This window comes from Prinia subflava, chromosome 5 (assembly GCF_021018805.1).
Source record: "Prinia subflava isolate CZ2003 ecotype Zambia chromosome 5, Cam_Psub_1.2, whole genome shotgun sequence".
Classification (NCBI taxonomy): domain Eukaryota; kingdom Metazoa; phylum Chordata; class Aves; order Passeriformes; family Cisticolidae; genus Prinia; species Prinia subflava.
The window spans coordinates 51,888,308-51,913,799 of record NC_086251.1 but is presented as its reverse complement, the minus strand read 5'-3'; the positions used below and the strand labels follow the sequence as shown (position 1 = coordinate 51,913,799).

The 25,492-nt window shown below is 35.6% G+C and overlaps 1 protein-coding gene across 2 annotated transcripts in view; it reads right to left on the bottom strand.

The window, feature by feature from the left end:
• The window catches only part of WDR25 (WD repeat domain 25), a 60,807-nt gene that overhangs the window by 20,020 nt on the left and 15,295 nt on the right, over nt 1–25,492 (bottom strand). The window contains exon 3 of one of the 2 annotated variants that reach the window (XM_063399372.1): nt 6,945–7,140. In XM_063399372.1, coding sequence (XP_063255442.1) covers nt 6,945–7,140 — 196 coding nt within the window. The remainder of the gene's footprint in view (nt 1–6,944; nt 7,141–25,492) is intronic. The other variant, XM_063399373.1, reaches the window with a different exon arrangement.

The window sequence follows — 25,492 nt, the reverse complement described above, 5'->3', positions numbered from 1 at the left end:
TATTAATAATAATTTGTTATCAATTAGTCAATTTTTCAATATCATTCCCAACTGCTTCCAAGTAATTGAATCATTTGCCAGACATTTTCTTCAGAAACTAAAATGCTCTAATTCCCTACTTTGTCTCCCCCTCTTTGAAAGAAGTGGGCACTGAACTTGCCCTTTCCTTGTCTTCTAGAGGCTGCAATTTATCCAAAAGCTCTCAGTGACAGTCACTAACATAATTAAACCACAATAATCTCAGTGTTGTGAATTCTACATTACAGTGTAATAACAAATAAAATTAATGCAAACAACCCGAGCATCTTATTCACCTCTGTACTCTTGAACCTCATTCTTTTTCCTATTTTAAGCAGCTACCTGATTTGATGTAGATATTAACCATTTTTTTAACTTAAGTCAGAAACAATCACATTAAACTAATCCTAAAAGCTCGGGCTCTCCAATTAACACTTAGAAAGACAACTCTCCCCAAAGGGAGTTGGGGATACATTGTCTCCCCAAAGTGTAATTCAATCAAACATCTCTTTTTGGAAATTGAGTAAACAGTGCATGGATTCCATTCTACTGCCCTGTCACAGAAAATGAGCAAGGCTGGAATGCAGACAGGCTGAACAGCAGCAGTTCACAAACTCAAAAGGCATTAGAGAAAGGAAACACTCTGATTGTCAGAACTAAAATTTATTCACAAGTCACTCAGAAATTTAGGAAAAATATCCGTCTGAGAGATGAAACAGGACAATGCAAAAGATGACACAGGGCACATTACCTCTTGCAATTCAGTAATTTGAGACAATGAACTCAACTCTTAGCCTTTTTCTGTACAAACTTTGCTTAGTGTGTTACACTACTATGAGCAGAATTTATTCTTTCCAGGCTGTGATTCTACTAGGATGGAATCTACCCCATAGCTTGGGAAATCCAGGTTCAGTGTTTGCTACAGATCCTCCTCCACCTTTCTGGAAATCATTTTTTTCAGTTACACATCTTCTCTACAATTAGTCAGTTTAATAAAATGAAATAGTCACCCTTGGGGGGCCTTATTTTATATATTGCAAACGATGGCTCTTGAGGAGAAGAACCCCCATCCATAACAGTTATAACTCAGCAAGCTTGTATATACCTTTACTGTGTATATATTTATTCCATTTTAGTTCCTAAAGGCAGCATAACCAACTCAGAGTAGAAAATTAGGTATTTCAAAAATATTTTTGGCTAATTGAGGGAAAACCCATACCCCATATAATTCTCCTTTATAAGGGGTTGTTATTCCAAAGCAAGAGTCAAAGGGTTCTCTAAATCCTTAATTTTCACCATTTCAGTAACAATATCTACCATATCTTTTGCAGTGTGTTTTGTATTCTTTAAAGGCTTTAATTCAATTCTCCAATGCCAGTAACATAATAGTAACATACACAGTATGGAAAAAAAATTTTAAATATCTTGAATATATGTTTCTGCTCCTTTACGCAGCAGCCCACTGTGAAACTGCTCAGCTGTGAAATCAGATGTTTTAAAGGCTATTTAACATTCTGAATTTTTCACAGAACATTAGCACAGTTACTCAGCACAAGATGCTTCTGTAACTGTGCTTAGTGGTCTTCAGGTTCACACACCTAAGTGCATAACTCAAAACCACTTACTTCCTTATTCTAATCTCTAAAGAAAAGTGAAGCCTGAGACTTACAAGGACACAAGAGAAATCTTGCTTAGCAACACATTGGATTTCCCAATGTGTTTAGAAGACGACATAAGACAATATATAGAAAAATATTTCATTACAGTCACAGTCCCTCTCACGCACAACAGTGAGAAAAAACATTAGATTGATTAGACATCATTTGTTCTTAACAAATCAATGCTGTCTGTTACTTCTTCAGTCTTGGTGTGCTTAAAAATGGCTTTATCATTTTTTCAAGAACCAAAGTTGTACTGACTACATGTTTTTCCTAATTTTTGTCCCTACATGTTCACAAGTTCACAGTACGTGAAAGTGTTTGAAATATTAAATCAGTTTCTCTTTTAACCTTTGAAACATCCTCAAAATAAATACTTTTCTCTCTTCTTTTATACCAGTAAGCATAAAAAGTAAAATGTTGTTACACTCTCCTAGCTGGAGAGTGATCTCTAAACTACGTTCAACATATTTCATAGAATTGCTGAATCCTGGGGAAAACTTTTGACCTCACATCTGAGGTCCCCGCATACACCCAAAAGAATAAAAAAAAAAATGTAAACAAAACCAATATCAATCAACTGGTCTTTTTTCTGAAGTGTCATATAAAAGCTTTCTGTATATTAAAACATACTCTCTAAATAGTGCTGGGAAAGAAAAAGAGGAACAGAGGAATGCCACAGCTTTCCTGGGGTGATACTTAAATAAGAGAACTAAAACTCCTATGTGAACAAATATGAGTACATTAAAAATAGTAATGTTCTATTTATAGGACTATCAAATTAGAATAGAAAAAATACATAGAAAATAAAATTTGAACCATTCTTTTGGTAGGTACAAAATGTTCCATTAAGAAACTCTCTCATTATAATTCTGAGGAACTTACATTTGAAAGCAAGCTCAGTCCATGAACTAAAATACAACTGCAGCTTTTGGCAACTCAGGAAATGTGCCAAAATTTCTTGGAACATTCCCTCTGTCATAATATTAAAGAAATGAAAAGTATCTACAATATGCAAATAGTAAAAAACCCAGCCAATGTTCTGCCTATGCTATTATACCAATTCATTTGTGACTAATGAAAAATCTACTGATGAATAAAACATGCATTCCAAAAATAAAACAGTTATAAATAAATTCTAAAAATATAATTACTCTTCCAAAGCTGGTAGAGCATCTCCATTGCACCTGGACATAACGGAAGTTAAATGTCAAATGTATTTGACCTAGAACTGTTTTAAAAGCATTTTTTTCAGTCCTCTCTGAATATAGCACTATTTAATACTCTGTAAATAACAAAGTGTTTGAACTACCAGTAATAGACAATGACTGTGTGTTATTAGAGAAAAACAAAACCACGGAATCTCAGACTGCTGTATTATTATCACATTTGTGAAACCATTCAAAAGGCTTTATTTTTATAAAGAAATAATGTATATAAAATTGGACAATAAAAAAAATATTAACCACTAACAGGCAGTAAATCTCCTGGTTTTGGATCTACCAATATTCATGATTCTCTACAGTGCAGTACTGAACTTGCCTGATGCAAACTCCAACCAATCACAGAACCATGTGAATGACTCATGAATAACCTTGAATTCTTTAAAAATTTGTGCATATTTTGGGTCTGACCCATACTGAATGCATACAACAGCTTTTACGAAAACCGTATTTGTGGAGAGTCTTATCTTCACATCCTGGTGTAAAGGCACTGGATGGCCCTTGAAGATAATAAATGATGATCTACAAAAATTGAATTTAAAAAAGACTTGCACAGCAACATCTACTATCTCTTATTCAAACCACAGTAAGAGAACTCCTTGTACCTCATTAACTTGAATTCTTCTCTTGTTGTGTTCCTCATCACAGTATCATGTGGCCTGGACCTCCAGGGATCATCTAGTCCAAACCCTGCCCCAATTAGGTCCAGCTGCAGCAGATTGCTTAAGGGTCTCTCCACTGAAGTTCTGCATATCTCCAAGTATAGACTCCACAGCTCTTCTGAACAGCCTGGTTTAGTATTTGATGACCCTTGAGTTGAGCCAACAAGTTTCTATGTTCTTATATTGTCCTTTGCCTCTTATCCTTTCATTGTACATCTCTGAAAAGAGGCTGGTATCGTTTTCTCTACATACTAGGTAAATATTTCCTAATCTGGCCTGGAATGATGTTGACCTTCCTTGCTGCAAGAGAACATTGCTGATTCATACTCAGCACCATGACCTCTAGGCATTTTTCTGCAAAGTTTCTTTCTAACCAGTTTAGCATCAGCCTGGCCTGTTGCACAGAATTATTCCAATCCAAATGCATGTCCTTGTTGAACTTCCTGAGACTGCTATCAGCTCATTTTTAAAGCTTGCAGTATCCTAGAAATTTTTATATATAAGAACTTGCATTAAATACACGTGAGAAGGGCAAGAGGTTTGATGGTGTAAAACTAAAGGGTAAGATTTCATGGGTGGCTTCTAGCCCTATACCAGGATTTCACTGCCAACAATAAAAATTCTGTTTCATGATTAATAAGATTTCCGTGTTTACTTCTATTCTGATGTTGTTGAGATCATAAAGATTAAAAAAAAACAACCTCCAGAAGATGCAATATATTAGGACATGGGATACCCAAGCTAAAGTCCAATCTTAGAAAGAAAATTTCCTGAAGAATTCATCCTAGTGCTGTTTGTTAAAAAATTGCTGACACATTCCTTTGAGAAATATCGTAACTAGCCTTCATCAGACCCAGAGCAACTAGCCAGGTTACAATTTCGATTTAATAGGGCAGAAACTATGTTCCCAACAGAAAACCAACAGAAAATAAAAAACCCCTCACAACTCAGCAGCTCAATGCCATGCATGTAGTAAGCTGTATTTGCAACCTTTTTAAAAATTTTCAAGTCATTCCATATAGACCATTAAGTTTCTTTTAGTGAAAAACATGTAGCAATTTTTATAACACCAATGTAATATCTAAAACCTATACTGAAAACAAAGACAAGAAAGATTAGATTTTAGGCAACAACTGGAAAAATGTTGAACCAGAACAAAATATACAAGAGCACAGAGCCTGAAAGAGAGCATTATTTATAAAATCCCATTGGCATGCACTTACAACATTTAAACACACTGGCAGTTAGTTCACACTAGCAATGGAAAGTAATTAGGACTGAAGTCCAAAAAACTGTATGAAAGTCCCCTGTGAAGGAACAGTCCTAACATGTATCTGAAGTTAATCAAAGAAGAAATCATCTCAGAGCTGATGAAGAGTGAGGAGGAATGAATGATTCAGTGAACTAATGTAAATCAAAATCTTATAGATGCCTTAGTGTTTTTCAGATGGAAATGAGGCTTTTTATATCAAATTGATTTGGATTCCAGAGGCAAACTGCTTGCCCTGTCTCTCTGAACAGAACTGACTGAAATGGATGAAAAGAAGAGTAACTTTACAACAGGGAAGGAAGTCAGAAACTGGCTTGCATACATAGGAAATCAGACTAAAATTCTGATTGCTCACATTACTCGTTTCCAAATGAGGTGTTAAAGTCAAGTCCAATCACAACTGCAGTTCAGTGGAACTACAAGGAATTTTGGGTTCTTTAAATAAGACAGTAATGAATACCTGATATTTCCAAGTATATAAGCATTCATTTTACACATACACATAATTTAAGTAAGTAGCTAGAAACACTATGTAACTCTCAAGTCAGTAAGGAAAGAAACATTTATAAACTTATCTGCCTTGAAACCTAGTAAATATATTTTTCTGTTGTTGTCATTTCCTAGAAAAGTATAAATGAATCACTATAATCAACTTAATCCAGACCTCTGTCCTATTACTGGACAGTTAAACTAAAGAGACGCTGGAAATTAAAGTATATTATTTAAAATATGTATCTTTGGATTTTTTCCTTTGATTTTATGAGATTTTTCCCAGAGTTGGGAAAAATGATTCAGATACACCAAATCTATTCAGCTGCCACAATTCCCATTATGAAGATAGCCCTTCCATTTAGAATTTGTAAGCATTACAGACAAAAGTAAATCCACTTGGATTAATAAGATTCAGTTATATGTGAGACTAGAAAGGTTGCTGTAGAAGTCTAACAAATTAATGGCTTGCTAAATTAATCTCACGTACTACTACATCAAGTATATAAAACTCCTTTCCTCATTAGAAAGGCTCAATATTCTCAAAACATCAGTATTCTGTAACATATTTTACATTCCTGTACTGCAACAGCTCTCTTCCAGCCATCACTGAATTCAAATACTTCTGGTACGATTATTGTTAAGAAAAATAAATTCTTGCAGCATGAAAAAGAACCTTTTTCTCATGTGAACAATATTTTAAAATTTTCTTGGCTGCTCTCCCAGTTCATCTGAATAGGACTTCTGCTTTCCAGATATTCACAGACAATGCACTTCTTGTTTTTACGCAAGAGAAAATCCTCCTAGACAAAAACCGCTTGTAATTTTTGTAAGGATTTCTATTGTAGTCTTACAAAAAATACTTCACCTTTGCAGGTGTTAAACACTTAAAAATCAACTAAGTGGGAAATGTAAAACTGCATCTCTTCCCATGAGAAGGTCCCACGTTGGATGTAATTCATTCACACACACACAGATGTCCTGTTATGCACAGCCCCAGCAAATGCTGCTGGATGTTGGTAACATACATTAAGGAGAGAAGGAATACAGCTGACAGAAGCACTTTAGCTTGTGAAGGAGACATGAGGAGACACAGCATCCAGGAAATTAGTTGTTAAGGTTACAACAAATCAAATCCCAAATCAAATTCAAAAATGCATCAAAGCAACACAAGGTCAGTCTCAAGGTTTCATACCAGAATTTCTATACTCCTAATTAAGGTCCTATTCAGAAAAAAAGAAAAAGTCACTTAATTAACTTCAAGTACAAACTTCAACCAGAGAATGAGATTCAAGCCTATGCTTAAATTAAATATATGTATAAATGTTATTGAAGTCAGCCTTAACAGGCTGTTCAAACACTTTAATGAATGACCATGACAGAGCATAAAAACACACATTTCATATAATTTCACTTCATTCCATTCATCTATGTAGTATCTGACAGCTGAAATTACATGTGATCATGAACTGTAAGACATTTCAGTTTTCTCAAACTTCTCCAACTACTCTTAATTGCCAAAATACATTTTTTAAGTAAGGTCACACTTCAAGAATTCTAACTTTCATCTACAGATTTGTCTATACTTTAAAAGAAAGAATAAGGCTAGCAAGATTCAAGTTACCTGTACACAATAAAGAAATGGGAATAATGCACTCTTCAGGGCCTTTACCTGTTTCCACATCTGTTAAATGCAGCATGGAATCAAAGCCCCCACTGAGGATCCTTCTTCCACAGGATGACCACCGGGCAGCTCGAACAGCACAGGAGTGACAGGAGTAGGTTTTTAAACAGCAGCCTGTATCTACAGCATCCCATACCTTAAAAAGAAGGATAAAGACACCTTTACAAAGAATCACAGTATTTTTTCAATAATACTTCACTACAGCAGATCATTGTAGTTGAGAAAGCTTTGCATTTTGAAGTTGTATCAGCTGAGCTGTAAAATATGATTTGAAATAATCTCACGGTTGATTAGAATTAGGGCATTTTATTAACAAGCCACAAATCAGTAATACATTGTTACTACTTTTGTTATTTCTTGAAATGTCTACATTGCTTTCAATTCCCTTTATGCTTTCCCATTCATAATTCTGTCTTACTCTATGTAAGGATGCATCCAAATACATTTTACCTTTAAATCATTTTTCTTCTAAATTTTTGTCTCTATCATATCTTGCTTTCCGTCAATTAAGAAGAATCCTGGCAGATTACAGCTTTCACATCTGCCTGTACATGAACTTTTATCATATCTCTCAGTTTGTAATTTTAAGTGTAGTTTTAAGTAAAATTTTAAGAATTTTACCTTAACTTCACTGGGGAAGCAGATAAGAATATTATCATGCAGCTACATGGAGATTTTTAAGGACTGCTCTAAGTCTTTTCTTCTGGGCAGAACTAAGTTGATGCTGAGAATTTCTGAAAATCCTACTAGTTATCCAATGTTTTATAAAATATATAACAAGTAGCATTTTCAGAACAGAAATAGTCCAGCTCATGTTTTAAAAGCAATTTTTAAAGGAACAGGTACTCATTTCCAGGTAATATATTTTAGAAAATACAACTACTTTCACTTTAGATACCAAGTACACCTGACAAAAATTAAAAGCATATCCTTTTCATGGTTCTCTTTTCGTCATAGTATTATGATAAAATTAGAAGTTTAGCAACAGATATCCCATATAAAAATCCAGTATGATCAGTTCTGTGACAGAAGGCTAAATATCAAAACTATTTTCTTATAAATGTTCTTCTTCAGTAAAAACTGGATTATAAAATATCCTGTGGTTGTATAATATAATACCTATTGAGCTTACAGTGTGAAGAGGGAGAAAAAAATTAGACTTTGGGTAATGTATTTTTATCTTCAATTATATTTTCTTCTTACTGGACAAGAAGGACAGCATCATTACATACCGCATACTCAGAAGACAACATTCCATTATAGAAAATTACTTTATCAAAAGATCTTCTATCATGAAGCACAGTTGTGCAATGCAAAGCAACCAATTATCATTAATTACTTGACTAGCCAGTAAAGACTGAAACGTGAGGGCCATACCCTTAGTGTTCTACCCTAATCACAAGTTAAAAAATCAGAGAAATGTTAATATTGAACGGCTTTTGAAAGTAAGTTTCTCTCTTTTAATGAGTTTTAATGATTGTTTCAAGCTTCACAATATCACAAAAGGGTTAATTATGTCTTGGAGGGCTTTTCATATAAGGAAGCTAATGAATGAGTCCAGATGAAAGGAAAAACAGGTGGTACATGCTTCTGATATTTTCTATCATGTTCTAGAGATTAAGTACAAAACCTCAATTTTCATAAAAAAAGGTAAAATAAAGCAAGTCTGACAGCACTTTTGAGTTCATGCTTCATTTAAAAAAGCTACATAATTGGAAATAACACATCCTAAAAGCTACACATTTCCCTCCATTGTGTGAGCTGGAACAAGTGATCCACTCTTGTGGATGAGACCACTGACCATGCCCAAGGGATAATTTACCAAGTAACACACTTCTCTCCACTGTTTTACTTTCCAACAGCTCTTTTTTGCCCAGGTAATGGTGGTGTTGCAATGCTTTCTGAACTAGGATTGCATGGGCAAGGCAGTTTTGACTGAGGAAACTGACTTAGTTTACTGCCGATTAACATAAACTTTTAATTACAGAACCAGGTTTTGAGGAAAAAAGACCAAGAGTTAAACAGGCACTTAGGGGAGCACCTTCCCACTTCAGTCCAGTGCTCCCATGCAGCTTCATCAGTTTTCACTGGGCATTATGGTGAAATGCTCACAGAGCGTTTCAGAGCCCCAGGTTACAAGCACCAGTCCGTGCCTCAAAGTGACAGATGTTAACCATGTCACATGCACAAATGGAGAATCTTCTGTATTTCATTACAATGGAAAATGAGTCAGATCCTGTCAGAGCATCACTGCAAAGCCAACATCATGTCTGAATTTCTGTAGGGAACCTCTTAAGCCTTCCCCATTCCTGTGTATTTCCACTGTGCAACCAGTGGTAAGTGAAGAGAATGTGGCTGGTGGGAGAGTCCCACTGTACTCTGTCCAAAGCTCAAAAGGAATTCTGCTCAGCTGCTGCTGCTCGCTCCACACAGGCACTCACCATCACTGAAAAATGAGCAGCTGCAAAAGGATGAGTCCTCTGCATTTGAGTTTGCATCTCTCTGCCCAGGACTCAGATGTCAGATCAGCAGATTGTCCAAGGTGATGGGCATTTCAGAGTTTTAATTTCAACTAAGAGTCAAGTGTGTCAAGAACAAAGTGTGGAAATAAACGCCTTTCTAGTCTTTTTTTCTTCACATCCAAATTCTAGGAACTAGGGCCATTAAAGCTTCCTCTTTCAAGTGATTGATGTCGTAAATCATGCCTTCTTTGGCAAAAAGGAACATGAATTACAGTCTTTTTACCATAACAGGATCCCAAACATATTCTTCTGAGTGCCATCTACGCATGAATTCAAAAAAAGGATTTTTTTCCAGAACCAGTCAAAGGCTGAATATAAATGCCACAACACCATACTCTAAGAAGTCATGGTTTTAAGAATTTCAAAGTAATTTTTTTAATAAATGAAGTTTCTTAGAACTTTTTAGAAAACTTCACTTTAAATACCAAAAGCTGCTAAACTTTAACCTGGTAATAAATATCTTTACAATTAACATTTGTAGAATAAACTCCCAAATTTCCATGGAATAAAGATCATATTTAGTACAGAATAAATTACTTGGGCAGGGAAAACAGTTCACTAAAAAATACAGAGGCTGAGATATATAAATTTTCCTTCACAGGCATTGAAACACATGTATCAAGTATTATAAGACTAGACATTATTATATATCTTCCAAAGCAAGACACATTTATATGAAATTATTTTTACCAAGAGATCAATTGCTTTAAGTCTTGCAGCTTGACTTGAAAACTCAGCTCTCACAGAAACTCAGTATTATTTCTAGATAAAAAACTGAACTCTTATTAAACTTGAGGTTGCTTTTATCTTGTGATGACCATTGTGATTTTAATTGCTGAGCTAAAAAGTTAAAAGAACACATTTCATCCTGCTACTCTGAAAATATTTCTTTGTTGACACACACTCAAGCAGTTACACATTATAAACAGTAACCAGTCCATACTTTTCCTTTGCAAGAATCAAAAAAAAAAAAAAAGCAACTGTTATTAGAAAAATAACACATATAAGCATATTACCTGCTCTAAATCTACAATTATTAACTAATTAATTATACAGTATTTGAAAGAAATAAACAGTCAATACCAATTTCTGGCATAAAGGTATAATGAAAACTTTTATTTTTTGCAGTTTTATTAAAATTGGCTTTAATTTATCAAACTGGTTCATCTTTCACTACTATTCTTACTCATCTGTGCTTCACTATTTATAACACTGCATTTCCATTTCTTTTCCATAAATTGTTTTCATTTCCTCTCCCATTATAGAAAGTATGGTGATTACACAGTTATCTGCTAGGATTAATATATGGGGCCAAAATGGCAGGTACAAACAGCCAAGTGACAAAATTATACTAGAGATTTCTTTACAAAAGCAATTTTCCTTTTACTTTCTGTGAGGCACATTGTAATTCAATTGCTCTTTCTCATTCTCCGTAGTATTTGGAAATAAAGGCTTCTGGAGTTGTTTGCTTTCCTGTATAGCCTAGAAATGCTAGGAAAATACTGTAATGTGTATTTTAGGTGACATAACCAGACCTCCCTGCCCTTGAGTTTAGAAGTTCACAAAGCACATAAGCAACAACACAGTGTAAGAGATGAGATTTATTATAGATATGTTTCCAGATCCCATTTTCTGCTTCCAGGAAAACAGCCTTGGAAAATAAAGTAGTTTGTGTTGAAGATAGAAACTCTCTTGTAAGTCACAGCAGGAAGCAGGAGAGGGTAAGTACTTGATACTCAAGTAAACAGCAGTCACAGAATAATGCTCCAGGCCTGCTGCACTATCAACCAGCTCCTAAGGCACAAAAGAAAGGCTTTTATCTTACTGATCATACAAACTAGGGATTCATTCCCAGAAAAAAAGGACGCAGTAACATAAGCACAGTAACCAAAATAATATGAGAACTCATCAAGCACACCAAGACTGATAAATTAGGAATTGAACACATCTCTTTCATTGCCATGCTATGATTATCTATGATGCACTTGCTTCCAATTTAGATTGCAGAAAAGAAAATGCAGCAGCCTGACTTTTAGAAGGAGAAAGGTGCATTTATTCAAGCAGACAGTCACTAATTGCACAGTGAACCTGAGAACAATGATTCAATTGTGATAAATTAGAGGTTGGAAGCAAGTGAGGAATTAAGTTGTATGCATTTTGAATTTGCATGCATTGAGAACTCTAGCAGAGCCAGTCAAGAATACTAAACAAGAAATTAATTTCTGGAGCATGTGTAACAGAATTAAAAACTTTTTTAACGGATGGATTCATGTTCATTTCAACACAACATCCATATTAAAAGAACTCTTCCCCCCTCAATTTAGCCAAGTTGTGCTGAGTTACCAACTTTGTCTGTCAATGGCTCCTAATGAACTACAGCAAGAAACCATTTCATACTTGTCAATTACTATAAATAGGGAAGTGGAACTTAAGAAACAGCCCAGTTAAAGGTGATGTTGGGTAGTACTGAGTTACAGGATGCATGAAGAAATTACTATGCTTTGACTAGAATAGACTCTGTTCCACTCCACAGCACTCAGGCTGCTCCACAGACTTCTGAAGTTGAAAAGACATGAGCCTCTCCTTCCCCTTTTTTGGTACAGCACTGCTCCCTGATGTGTCTCAAGGAGACAAAACTGATTCGGTTTTTTACTTTATTTTTTAACTGCAGAACTGATTGAGGTCTGAAAGATAATTTGCCATATCTGCTAACACGCAGAGATTCAAGAGAATGGTACTCCCTAAACCATCCTGCTTTTCCAATCTCGTCAACATCTAAATACTGGCATTTCTAACAAATAAAGTAAAGAAGGACGCCCAAACTATCTACATAAAATATCTTTTCTAGTTTTCAAAGCAGGCTCTGATCTGTACTTTAAAAGGTTCTTTGAAAATCAATGGGCCAGAGGGCAGAAATAGTCTCATGGAAAAATTATAAAAAGATATCTCCTGCTGTTACTGCTTCTTCAGATTCCCCAGTTGGATGAGCTGCAGCTTTGGACAGGACTGCAAGAGCTAAAAGTGCCCCTTGGTTATCTCCAACCCACAGCAATAAGGATAATGGGCTGCATAAAGAGGTACATTCTTTTGTCCATGGAACTGAGATGAGGATGCCAGGAAGGGAAGGAATAAATAGCCAGGCATTAGAATTGCTGGGTGTGCCTAAGCCTCTCCAGCCACTGCACGACTTACAAAAAAGTCTGATTTGCATGTAACATGTATAAATTCCTAAATTCCTTAAAATATTGAGCTAAATAATACTGTTGTAGTACAAAGCAAAATTTGTTGCAAGAACTACAAAAGGGATCACTTGAACTCTTTTGTCTAAACCCACAGTTATACCACGTGAAAACTAAATTAAGCTCAAAAAAACCCCTGTGAGCTAAAGTCCCTTTGTGTATAACCTTCAAGTGCTAAAAAACTTATTTTCAAAGAGTTATGAAGGATGTAAATAGATGTTCAGATTGTTACATGGACTATGAGTGATGACATTTTGGACATACCAGCTTAATTTTTAAAACAACTGTCCTAAAAAAAGAGTTTTTCTGCAGGATTCTGTATAGCTAGATAAAGCTAACACATTTTCAGATGTGTTGAACACTTGTTTTAGGAATGTTTAAAGTGTTCTAGAGAACATATTTTAAATGACATCCCTCTTCCTAATGTAGACATGGTGTAAGAAGTATATATCAATGCTGTCATTTGAACATTTACAGATTTCCACTAGCTTTCTTCTTGCAGCAGTTGTAACTCAAAATGCAATCACTTTACTCATCTGAAGGGAAGAACCAACTTTATTATTGCTTTAATATCTGAATAAGAGAGTAAGAATTTGTATTTGGATATCTTATTGCTAGACAAGAAACAAGGCAGAAATGAAACAAGGAGAATGGAAAGTACAAAAATATAATTCAAATAGCTGAGACAGCCAGCATAAGGTCTAAATTTGTTATTTTTCCCCTAAAAAAATTAATATTAAAATGTTGCAAGTGTATTAATCAAACCAAGATGTAAAATCTCTTTTACAAAAAAAAGGAAAAAAGAAAACAAAAATAAACAAAACCCCCAGAAACAAAATCAAACCAAACTTAAAAATAACCCAGTATATTAGACATAAGATAGTTCTAATTTTGTGGGGGGCTTATTCAGGTAGGAGCATTTTAAGTTATAATACTTGTGGCATACTAGTTGGCACCACTACTGGAAATTACTCAGTTTGAAACTGATTTGCACACATGTCAAAAAGCTTTAATCCTAGAAAATCCAGCAAAGGTTAAGTATAAGCACTAAATGCGCTTCATGCCAACCATGCCTATGAAACACACTTCCAATTATTTGGTGTTTTATTTTAATCTTTCCTCCCACAGAAAGTCAGTAGCCCTCTCCCCAAGGAAGGTTCCATAATTGCTAGTTGTGAAGCTTCATTTGGGTGATTTTCCCATGAATAGGAAAATAAAAACTCAATCAGAAGTGCACTTCGAGCTGCCAACATCCTATAAAATGGTTTTAAGAAAACACTAATGGAAGAAGATAAAACATTGACATTTTAAGTTGCAAAGGAGGGACAAGACAAATAAAACAGAATTCTGTAAAAAGGAAACAAAAACTCCACACCACTGTGGCAAGAGCTGCCCAACTAATTACATACAATAAAGAAATTTTCTTGGTAAAGCTTTCACAACAAAAGCGACTACACTTCATTTAAATAGATCTAACAACTCCCTACTTCAAAAGTTAACCTGTAACATGAGGAAAATCTAATCAACCAAGGAAAAATGAAGACATAAATAATTTCAAACTATACAAACTGTCTGGGGTTTTGCCAATATAAATAATTAATGCTGCCTCCATGGGCACCTTTCAAGTCAAAACTGGCAAACAGAATTCTTCAGAAACAAGTAAATTATATTTTAAAAATGGTAACAGTAAGACACTGAACAATACTGATATAAATATTTCATAGACATTTCTACTAAAGAATCTGCAAATTATATATTCTCATTGTATAAAAAGTATCCTCAGGACATAGTAATCCCATCTGTGAAAACTCTTTTTTTTGCCATTTGATTCAGAAATTATAAAAATAAAGAAAACATGGACTCTGGTGAATTCCTACTTCTTGGATGTCATTTGTGTCTGGAGTTACAGATAGATGAAATGGATAGCTGAGACCTTATTTCTATTCAGTGGTTTCAATATTCTTTCCTTGTTAATTATATATATATTATATTCTGGACAAACAAGCTCAATCCTGCAGTGTTTCACGAGGCTCCCAGAAGGAGGCTGCACACCCAGGTGTTGCACAGCTCCTCCACACAGTTGGTGTCTGGATGAAATGCTGCTAAACACGAGTAACACATGCATGGACGCAGTAATGTGGACTAGCAAAATACTCATAACATATTCAAATACTCAATTAAAGTAAATAAGTGCTAGAATATTATATAATTATTCAGAAGTAAGCCCTGCTGCTCGTATAAACTGGAGCTAGAGATTAGAATGAGTTTGTTTATAAAGAATGTTTATCTAAAATTAGTATCTCTGTGATAGAAACTGAAATAATGTTGAAGTATGAACAAGTTCAGGGTGAAATCTTGGCCTGCCATGTCCCTTACAAGAAAACACAGTTAAAAGTTTCAAGGTAACTCAGCAGCAGTTCTGAGTACTTTCATGACACAGCAACTCCTTGTAAAATATTCTTTTTATTATGGCATATTTGTAGCCGAGCCTGTTCAGCTGAAATCGTGCCAGGTTTATACTGAACTGTTTCCATTCAACACCTGGGCTGCACAAAAATAACAAAGCTGAACAGGCACTTTCTTTCAGGCTATTTGCACAGAGTAACATCAGAAGTGGATATGTAATAATCTACTTCTTCATGACTCCAAGCTTCTGAGTTCCAATGCAGAAAATTTGACAAAATTCAGTCACTACCATATGATAGCTGAGAAAGAAGGTATATCTAAAAAAAAAAATCCAAAATAAATCTAATACTTCCTTTATTTGGCAGAATGGTAACTTGTAAGGTTTGTTGTGTTTAATAAGCAAATGAAAAAATTAAGCAGACTCCTTTAAATGAGAAGATAAAGTAGTATTCTATTTTTTAAGTGTCATAATGTTTCAAGGATCAATCTCTTGCTTAAATTAATATCTTTGAACACTATTTAAACTAAAGGGTTTTAAATTTGAGGTGGTCTTTTTAAAGACATGTTTTAAAAATTACACTTCAGAGCATTTTTAAATGCTGGAGCATTCCCTCATTCACTTGAAAATAAAACCAAGTTTGACGGGTTTTGAGTGGGGTTTTTTTGTTTGTTGGTTGGTTTGGGGGTGTTTTAAAATGTGTTTCATACCACAATCATGAACCATTTCATTGCCTTGTACCATTTCCAGTGAACATCTAGTTAAGATATGGCAGCAAGCTTTGAGTTTCAAAGGCACAAGGTTTACTGCAGTGCAGTGTGTTTGGCAGAGAAGTTTGTTTTGCTAAACAGAGATGAGGGTTACAAGTTTCAAATATGCATTTATTTTTAGTATCACTATGTAATACAAGGCACGTTTGTATTGTGACAAGGACACATTACAAAACAACAAAATCATTTTAAACAAATTAAAATCAGCAGGAACTACATATCTTACTTGTTTAATGAACAGTACCAGCAGCACAGGTTCACCCCTACTAAAATAAAATTAAAAAATCGAATCAAGCTGAGTAAGATGATCTTGCAACCAAAAATACTTCCAGGAAAGTGGGAAACTGAAGAGAAGTACTTACACAACTCAGAGATCCTTAGATACCATCTGAATTTCTCCACAGGAATGACTGCCACTCCAGCAGGGGAATGTAAACCAAAAACTGAGGAGACATACTGAAGAACCTAAGAACTATCAAACTTTATCAACTTTGTCAACTAGGATCAAGTTGGCAAAGACACAAAGAAATGTGAAAAAAACAACCTAGTTCCTGGTAATAAGTATTAGAGCTTTAATTAATATTTCAGTTAGAACCTATAGTATAAAACTGTTGAAAACACAGCCATCATATAATTGCCAGCATTTTTTATTAGTCATATTTATTCACAGTATTATGCTGTGTGTAAACTGACATGCCTATTTTCATTACTTTTATGTATTTTTTTCCTACATTGGCAAGTGACATCTTCACAGTTCTAGCTTCCTTCCTTGAAACCAAAATATAATTAGTACGAAAATTCTCCTGAAACCATTTTATTTTCCTTTAAAATCTTCAGGGAAATAAATTACACTGTTAGACTTTCAAAACACATTGATTCCTTCTACAAAGCACAGATTTGTTTGTTGGAATGTTTTATACCACGTGTATCATTTTAAAAGACACTAGAAAATTGCATACATTCACAGAATAAAGACTTCACTAAATGAGATCACGATCTCTAAACACACTGATCATTCTGTTGACTTTTATTCTGGCAGACAGGTGGTCTTCCCAGTTCTCCATTGTTCTTAAAAAGGAAAGATTCCAAAGGGATGGAGATGCAATAAACTTTAAGAGCAGCACTCTTTTCCCTATTCTAAGATTTGGAGAAATACTTTGCTCTTCATTGATATGAAACCACTCCAAGTAGAACCCTGCTGCCTAAGAGTCCTTTAAATGCCAGCAAAACTTGTGGGACAGCAGCAGAGCCAGCAGCAAACACCCTTGGACAGAGATGTCAGTTCAGCATCCTCTCTACTGGTACCTCCCTTCACTCCTGGTTTCAGCACAAACTCTGCAGCACCAAGGCCTCAAGTGGAGATCAATGAATCACATTACACACAACACTTGCTCATCCCTCTAAAAGGCCTGGTAACTCTGAAAACCACACTAATTCAGACACACTGAGAACTGCAAAAATTTGAACATAGGTGTAGGACCCATGTTATCAAATATTTGACTTAGGCTACATATTTTAATGTCCAAATAAATCAATAATGCAGGGCTGCCCACGACAGCTTGTGGTACCATTTTACTGAAGCTATATCACACAGTTAGAAATAAGCTGGAGTTGCCTTTACCTTCAGAGGAAGAAACATCAGAGCCCCCTCTGGCAGCTGTACAACTTTAACATCTTGATTTGCTTCCACCAAAACAGCCTTATCCTGCAGTTCAGAAACAGGGGTGGAGAGAAAGGATGGCTGCAAGCCCACCGTTTGAAGTTCTTGCAGTAAAGGTCTTGAAGTAAGAGCAGATAATTTCCTTACCCAGAGTGGAATACATTTTGATAAATACAACAAGAAGTTTGATTATTTAAGTGGCACTGAGGATAATGTTAAATTTTAGTTGCATAGCGAAGATAACTCTGTACTGAAATCAGGTTAGCCAGAAGAACAAGAGAGCACTGAAAAAACAGGTAATTTATTTGGATAGGGTTTTTTTAAATTAAACTGAATATTTTGAAATTGCTTTGAAGAATACACTTAGCTTGAAGGCTACAGGAATAAACTTTGGCTGAGGTCTTCTCAAGAGTTTTCTGCGTAAGATGTTATTTAGCAGGATGGATGTATAATATAGGAATCTCCACTTGTTCTAGTTATACAAAGGTCACCCAGACTGAGAATTTTTCCAATTTTTCTTGAGGAGAACATTCTGCTTTACTACAATTGCTTGTACCCTTACTGAGTTATTATGATGCTTATGTGTCCCTAAGCACTGGGGAAAGCAATGGGAAAAGCATATAAGGAGTTTATGGTCCAAGTGACAAAGGACCCTTTGTGCAAGGTTTGGTCTCCTGCTTCCCCTGGAACTGTTCCTTGTGTTGTGAATGCTCTGCCTTCTAACACACACATGGAATTGCTGTATGTGAATGGGAAGTACTGCTTCCTATGCAAATTAAAGAGCCTCCAGACAGCTCCTAACACAAAGCTGCCTCCCATAATCCTCAATGACAATTCCTCACAGGGAGATCTCAACAAAGTCCAAATCTCTGCCACAGGAATTCCTGCTCAGGTGAGTCTCCACTAGATGTGTGAAGGTAGATTTTATCTAGGATAAAGTCTGTGAAAAATACTGTTAAACCTTGGAAGCTGAGGAGCATCAAAGAATGAGTAACATGGTGAGATTCAAATGATTTATTATATTAAGGATATTTGCCTTTCCTGGACACTCACGAGGAGTGAGGAGGCAGATGCCTCAAACTCATTGGGATTTATCAAAGTTACATGTTTGACTCCCAGGATATTCAGTGCCTCCTATAAGATCTGCTGACTCAAACAAAACAGTTTGCCCCACAGATGGGGATGGTCATCTTGAGTGCAGCAGTGCACACACATTAACCCTCAGCAAATTACTGACTTTCAAATGTAGTAGAAAAAAATCCTGCTCTGACACAGTTATCTAGAAAAGTTGTAAAACAACTTGTCCATTTAAATTTTTTTTTCTTTTTTGCAGCTTCCCTCCAAGCACACATCACAGTTCCGTTTTCTTCACTCAGCACAGCCATCACCATGACTCAGCCTTGGCCCTGACGTGAGGCCAGGCACAGCGCAGGGCTCGTGACCTGTCATGTTTACTGTACCAACAGAAGCTTCACCTTCCCTTCCAGCTTCCCCACATTATGTTGCTCATAACAAATATATTTCACTTCCATATTTATGTCCAGCATGTTGGGGCCATTACACCTGTTTCCACCCAACATATCTGTGTGTCTCTACACTACAGAGAGTGATGGTTTGGGTTTGTTCCCCCAAGCAGGTAAGGCTCCCACCTGCATTACTCCAACTGACACTTGACTAATTCACACTAATTTTAGCATGGATACACAACATTGGCTGTGTCATGCTATTTTCTTTTTAAGTATATTTCTTTTTCAAATGAAGTGAATACAACAACTCCTCTTAGCCAAGCAATTTACACAGCATCAACGTGAATCATTAGAATATTCAGATTTTCATTTTTTCTTTTAGGGAACTCAAGTATCTACATATTAACAGCTTCACATAAAACAAAACTGATTAGCTTTTGTTATTTCTCCTTTGCATATCTGCAAGTCACTAGACAAAAGGGGGCCTGGCATCCATGTGACAAATAACAGAAGACTGCAAATATGTTTAATATTCTTTGTAATATAGCTCAGTTCCTATAACATCATTTAGATTGCCCTACGGAGTTTCTGTACTTTGTACTTTATAACATTTAATCTCTCTCCTGTGAAATCCTGAAGAACAACGTATTCCATAAGGCAACCCAACAGAAAGTTATTGACAATGATTTCATGAAGAGCTTTGTCCCAAAGGGCATTGCTAGGTAATTTGCAAATCTAATGTACATCTAGTCAGCAGAGGGTACTTAATGCTCACTTACATTCCCACAATGTAGTACAGTGGTACAGCTCACCTGAAGTTGAACAAGAGATCTTTAATTGTGTTTTTCAGCAATACAAAACACAACAGTTTGCATCAAATTTTAAGATTCAAGAAATAACCTTAAAAGAACAACTACTTACTTTTTTCACATTCTGTAAAAGACTTTGGTAAATAGGTTTTCCTTTATTAATAAGTTGAGGGCTGTTTATTTTACCAATAAATTCAAAAACATCAAACAGAGACACAATATTCATTTAAAAAATACAGGATTGTTTTTTCTTAAAGCCAATAAGCATATAAAATTTTTCTATTTGGTTTACCTAGATATCATAAGCTGGAGAAAAACTACAGCAATTTAAGAAGAAGCCATACCTCAAGGAGAGAATATTACCGTAGTCCAAATGTTTCAAAGCCAGTTTCCAGATGTAACTGACTTATTAAACTTAACTAGGAGTACAGCTCAAATGAGAAGTCCTGCTACACAAGTGTGGGTGGAAGCATCTATAAATACTCACAACTGTACATGTTAAAAAGTATCGACTATGCTCTCCAGCAATGGTTTAGAAATTGGGTAACAAGCTTGCATATTTGTCTTGATTTGTCATATTATGGAGATTGTATCACTAATGTTCATTGTACAGCTGGTGTAAGAGCCTGTGCAACTGGAAATGATAATAATAGCTCCTGCTGAAAACCTAGGACCAGATTAAAAGCTAACTTTCTCCCACATGGATGTTGACTTGAAACTATGAATTAATGACACAGTTATCAAGGAGCAGATATGAACATACTGACACCTGCAAACATTGCCTGGCATTTACACAGGACCCATTAAGTTATTTTTAATGAGAGAAGTAAATGTAATATTTAGATTCTTGTAAAATCTGCCCTCCACTGCCCTCCCCTGTTTTGTTCTAAAGCCTGAACACACTTCATTTAGCAAGCAATAATGCATAGCTGTGGTATTGTATCAGTAGGAGCTGCCTCTGACTGCATTCCCATAGTGCAAACCTACTTGATCAGCACATCAGTGCAGCGGTACCATGAGAAATCTCAGTTAAATCCAGCCCAGAGAAATACCTGTGTATCCCAGCAGAGCATCACACCAGCCTCACCCAGCAGCTTTGGTACCCAAGGCAGCTCCATTGCTCTGGAACCTGCACATAAACCCAAGGTCCAGCACAGGTCCCAGGGTGCTCAGCTCCTTGGCACCACTGCGACATAAACATTTAAACAATGCAGCCTCGGGGGCAGCATTTCTCACTGCAGCAGCTGCACAACACACCTACAGAAAGTGTTATTTCACCCAGAAATATTTCATTGCATTTACTTCACTGCTATTGCACGTCTACAGAACGAAGAATTTCAAAATTAGAAGCTAAGGCAAATATTTGGGGGTTGGCTTACTTGAAAATTCTAGTAACATTGTAGGTTACTATATATTAGCACAAATTTTAAGAGATTAGTGACCAGTTTTGATCAATTTTTTCAAGGGTATTTAAATCCTATTTAAGCCGTAAATGTCAACAATTTCTAAAATAAACAGGGAATGTCAGCAGCTGAATATCAACTTTTTTGATAATCCAGACTCCGTACTGAGATACCCAAGAGCACGTTTCTCAAAGAAGAAAAGAGCCCTTCATGAATAAGGGAAGGAGAAAAAAGTAAGCAAAAATTGTTTTGTTTCAACCCATTTGGCACAGCAGACATGTGGGTGAAAGCTTTTTGACATCATTACCATACGATTCAGTTAGAATGGGTCTATGACTACCTAAACACTTAAAATCAAAACCTGGTGGTTGTGAAAAGCTTCTTTTCTCCAAGTCATTCTACAGATGAAAAGTTATTAAATATAAGTATATTGTGAAGTTTTCCCAGTGAAGTCCCTACTAATTCCAACACTATTTTCACATAACATGTTGAAGACCCTTCCACAATCAGATTTACTTTATTATTTTAGCTTCCTGTTACTCAATGTTGCCTCCATTTGTGTTGCCATCACTAAAACACTTTTACTACTTGAACAAATATTCATCACTCCCCTTGGTTATACCTTCATATACGTGCAGTTATCTCCATTCCCACTGCACAAAGCACAGATAATTACTTTAATTAATCTTCATGACTGTTTCTAAAATTTAGTAGCTTTTCTTCCTGTTCTAAGAACTAGTCTGAAATTGATGTCTGCAAAATCAAACATCTCCTTAGCACATTGTAAGTACTGTCCCGAATTAAAAACTTTAAAGTATTTCAGGTACTGTATAGAAAAATATTATTCTGAAATATAAGCTACAGGTTACTACCAGGATTTCAATGGACTCTCCATTCACACAGGTTAATGAAAGGCAAAGAGAATATGCAGTTTGCAAGTAAAAGGAGTTGAAAAAAGAGGTTTACTGTTAATTTCAGGCTCTTTTTACATACATTTAAATTTATTTTTTTTTTAATATATACACATAAGCACACATAAAGTGCACTGCTGCAAACAAGTCAAAAGAAAGATTCACTATTGAAAAAAGATTTATTTTGATGGAAAAACCTTGAAGAGAATCCTTGGATATTTCAATTAAGTTTCTTCCTGGGAAGCAGAGAAGAAAGATGGAAGAGGGAGCCTGGAAACTAGAATAGAGGGAAGATTTTCTAGGATCTATGAGGGGTTTTTTTTATTGCAGTGTAAGCTATCTTGGGCTGTGGAATGCTCTCTGCCAAGAAAAACATCCTTAGAGAGAAAAAAGCATACAGAGCGTAAGTGCTATGACTGAAAAAACCCCTTCTGGTATTATCATAAGCCATATTTCTTTAGCTGAAGATGTCAACACACCTTTGTAACACCTCATGATGGATCTAGCCTGCCAGTCTAATTTGCTACTGCTTCTCTTTTCTTATGCTGCCAAGGAAAAAAGTCAACTGCTTGCTAAAAAAAATATATATATATCTACACATCACAGTTCAGGTGTTAAAAACCAAATGGAATGAAATAACTGATTATCCATGCTGCAGTGGTACAGGTAAAGAGTACAGAGGGCCTAACCAATTGCAACACTTTCGGAATGATTTAAATAAAATGTGGATTTTATACTGAGAGACCTTTAGAAGCAAAATACATTTTTCACAGTAGGTAAGAGATTCCAGAAACATAAGTACTACCTTGAGTAATTATTGTTAATTAACTAGCGATGAGGCACTATTTCCAAATGTGACATTTAAAGCACATAATGTGATTGTGAATATTCACAAAGATAATTAAGTTCATCTGCTTCAAGTCCTTGATTTCAGCACATCTGAAAACACCTCTTAAACTATCATTAGACCTGTAATCAAGTATTTTGTTGCTCAGGAAAATTGCATACCTTTGCTTACCTGCTAATATTGGGATATGTATTCAAATGTCAGTACGTGGCTTTTGATAAGAAATTCTCCTTCAGGCAAATGCTGAGAAAAAAATAAACACTACTTCTGATTGTCTTCTCAGAAGGGACCATTAAAAATTAATTCCTCACACCATCAGATGGAAACAAAAGCAAAAATTTCTGAGTTTCCCTAACTGAACTCAAGATCACAAGACTGACATGAGCCATACTTGACTGAAAATTTTCATCAAGTCAAAGGTACCTCTAATGCACATGTTAGGTCGCAAACTTTCTCCCATCTTCTTTATAGCTAAGTCATTTCTCTAATAACAGAAAAATGCAACTGAATTCAGGGATGAAATACAATGTATAACTAAAAATGTGAAAATCAGAAAATGCACTAACTTCATTTTGTTGGAAAAAAAGTTTTAACCATTACTGTCTTCAGAGGCAGAAGGAGTCTTTGATCATCAGCTCTGATCTTAGGCTTGATCGAGACCTTCTTGGAGAAATAAACTGAAAATAGGAAAAAAATGACCTCAAGAACAGAATGTCGGAAGAGTCATGACTTGGTGCTCTGTCCTTTGTTCTTTAAAACGTAAAGACAGCTTCTTTCCACTAGAAAAGAGATTAACGAATAATGTGCTTCAAGATGGAGAAGAAACATTTAGACAGCATTCTAAAGTACGAAAGGTTAAATTTACTCTATTGCTCTCCAATTATTTGACATAGAGGATTTTTAATCAGTCAAAACAACAGTGTGAATAATTATGTACTCTAAGGATGTCCTACTGATCTGCATCTCTCAGGCAGTTTGAATATCAGTTTTAGTCTACACAAGAAAACTCTTTCCTGATCAAACTTTTATCAAAGATTATGTTTGAAGAGAAAAGTAAGGCAAAATCTTTCTAAAAAAAGAAAAATGAAATGTTCTTAAGGTGCGTAGTGCCAAGAAACTCCTGACCTTGTCTAAAAGCCAGTTCCTGCTGCTGTCTGGCTGCATTAAATGTAGATTTACTGCTCAACTTCAAAGCCCATCACAAGCACTGGCAATGCCAGCTGCCAGGAGGACAGAGGGGATGAGACACTCTGTGCCCCAGGTCATTGATCCCAGCCAGAGCCCTGCTCATACCAGCAGCCAGCTGGGCTTCTCTCAGGAGGGTGCCATCCTCCAGGAAAGTGCTGGTCCATTCCTCAGCAGTGAAAGGAGAACACCCAACCCCAAACACAGCACACGTCTCATACAACCAATTCCAGGCTTGAGAAGAACCTCCTCAAGAGATCTACATGTTACCCACCTCCTCCAAAATCTCTTTCTTTGAACTATAAATAGACTGAGAAAACAAGAAGAAAAAAATGTTCTACAGTCTCTGGAGATGAACAACAGTGAGAATTACAACCATGTTGCTGTACTCCTACTAAAGACACGAGTTCAGATAAAAGCGATCTTCAACCAAAATAATCAATAAAATCCTAACTGTAGTTCTCTTCCAAGTGCTTAAAGCATGTTTCAGAGAAAATCAATCTACTCAAGATTATCCAAAAGAAGAAATACAGGAGAAGAGTAAAACTTACTACAGATCTTCCTTTCCCTTTCCTTATTCTGTGCAAGAACACCAAAATCCCGTTGAAATACTTTCTTACAGCTTTTAGTAACCACTTTTGGCAAGTTTCATGAGAAATTATTCAGTTTCCATATAAAGTGGTCAGCAAAATAAAATCAACATTACTACCACCATAATAAGAATAACAGGTTAGCCCTAAGGCAAGCCAGGTTGCCAAACTGGCATTAATTGAACGCAAATTGCTCCAGTGCACATCTTCAAAGCTACTGGATATCTTAAATCAGTGGGATACTGTTTTTTATAACTAAACAACCAAGGAACAGAAGGAGTAAATAAAAAGCAAAACTATGTCATTAGTATTTCCTCCTATTTTATTTGTAAGTATTTACATTGTAAGAATGTATTTATTTGTAAGTATATACATTTTATACGTAACTCTTCATACATTTTAGGGGAATAAATATGCATGCTTCTGATGCTCATCACTGAATTTACAGCAAATTAAGAGGAAAGCAACAGCTTAAAACAATTGAATTCATCCGCTCTACACAGCTAGCATGGTGGTATTGGACCATATATACCATAATACATAGATTACTGTACGTCGTTTTCTTAAACCATTCTAAAATCCAAATGAAGTATCCTCTGAATATTGCAGAGATTTGTACTGAAGAAATTAACACCCTATGTATTAGGTAGCCCAAATGAAAAGTCAGAAATTCTCATCCAAA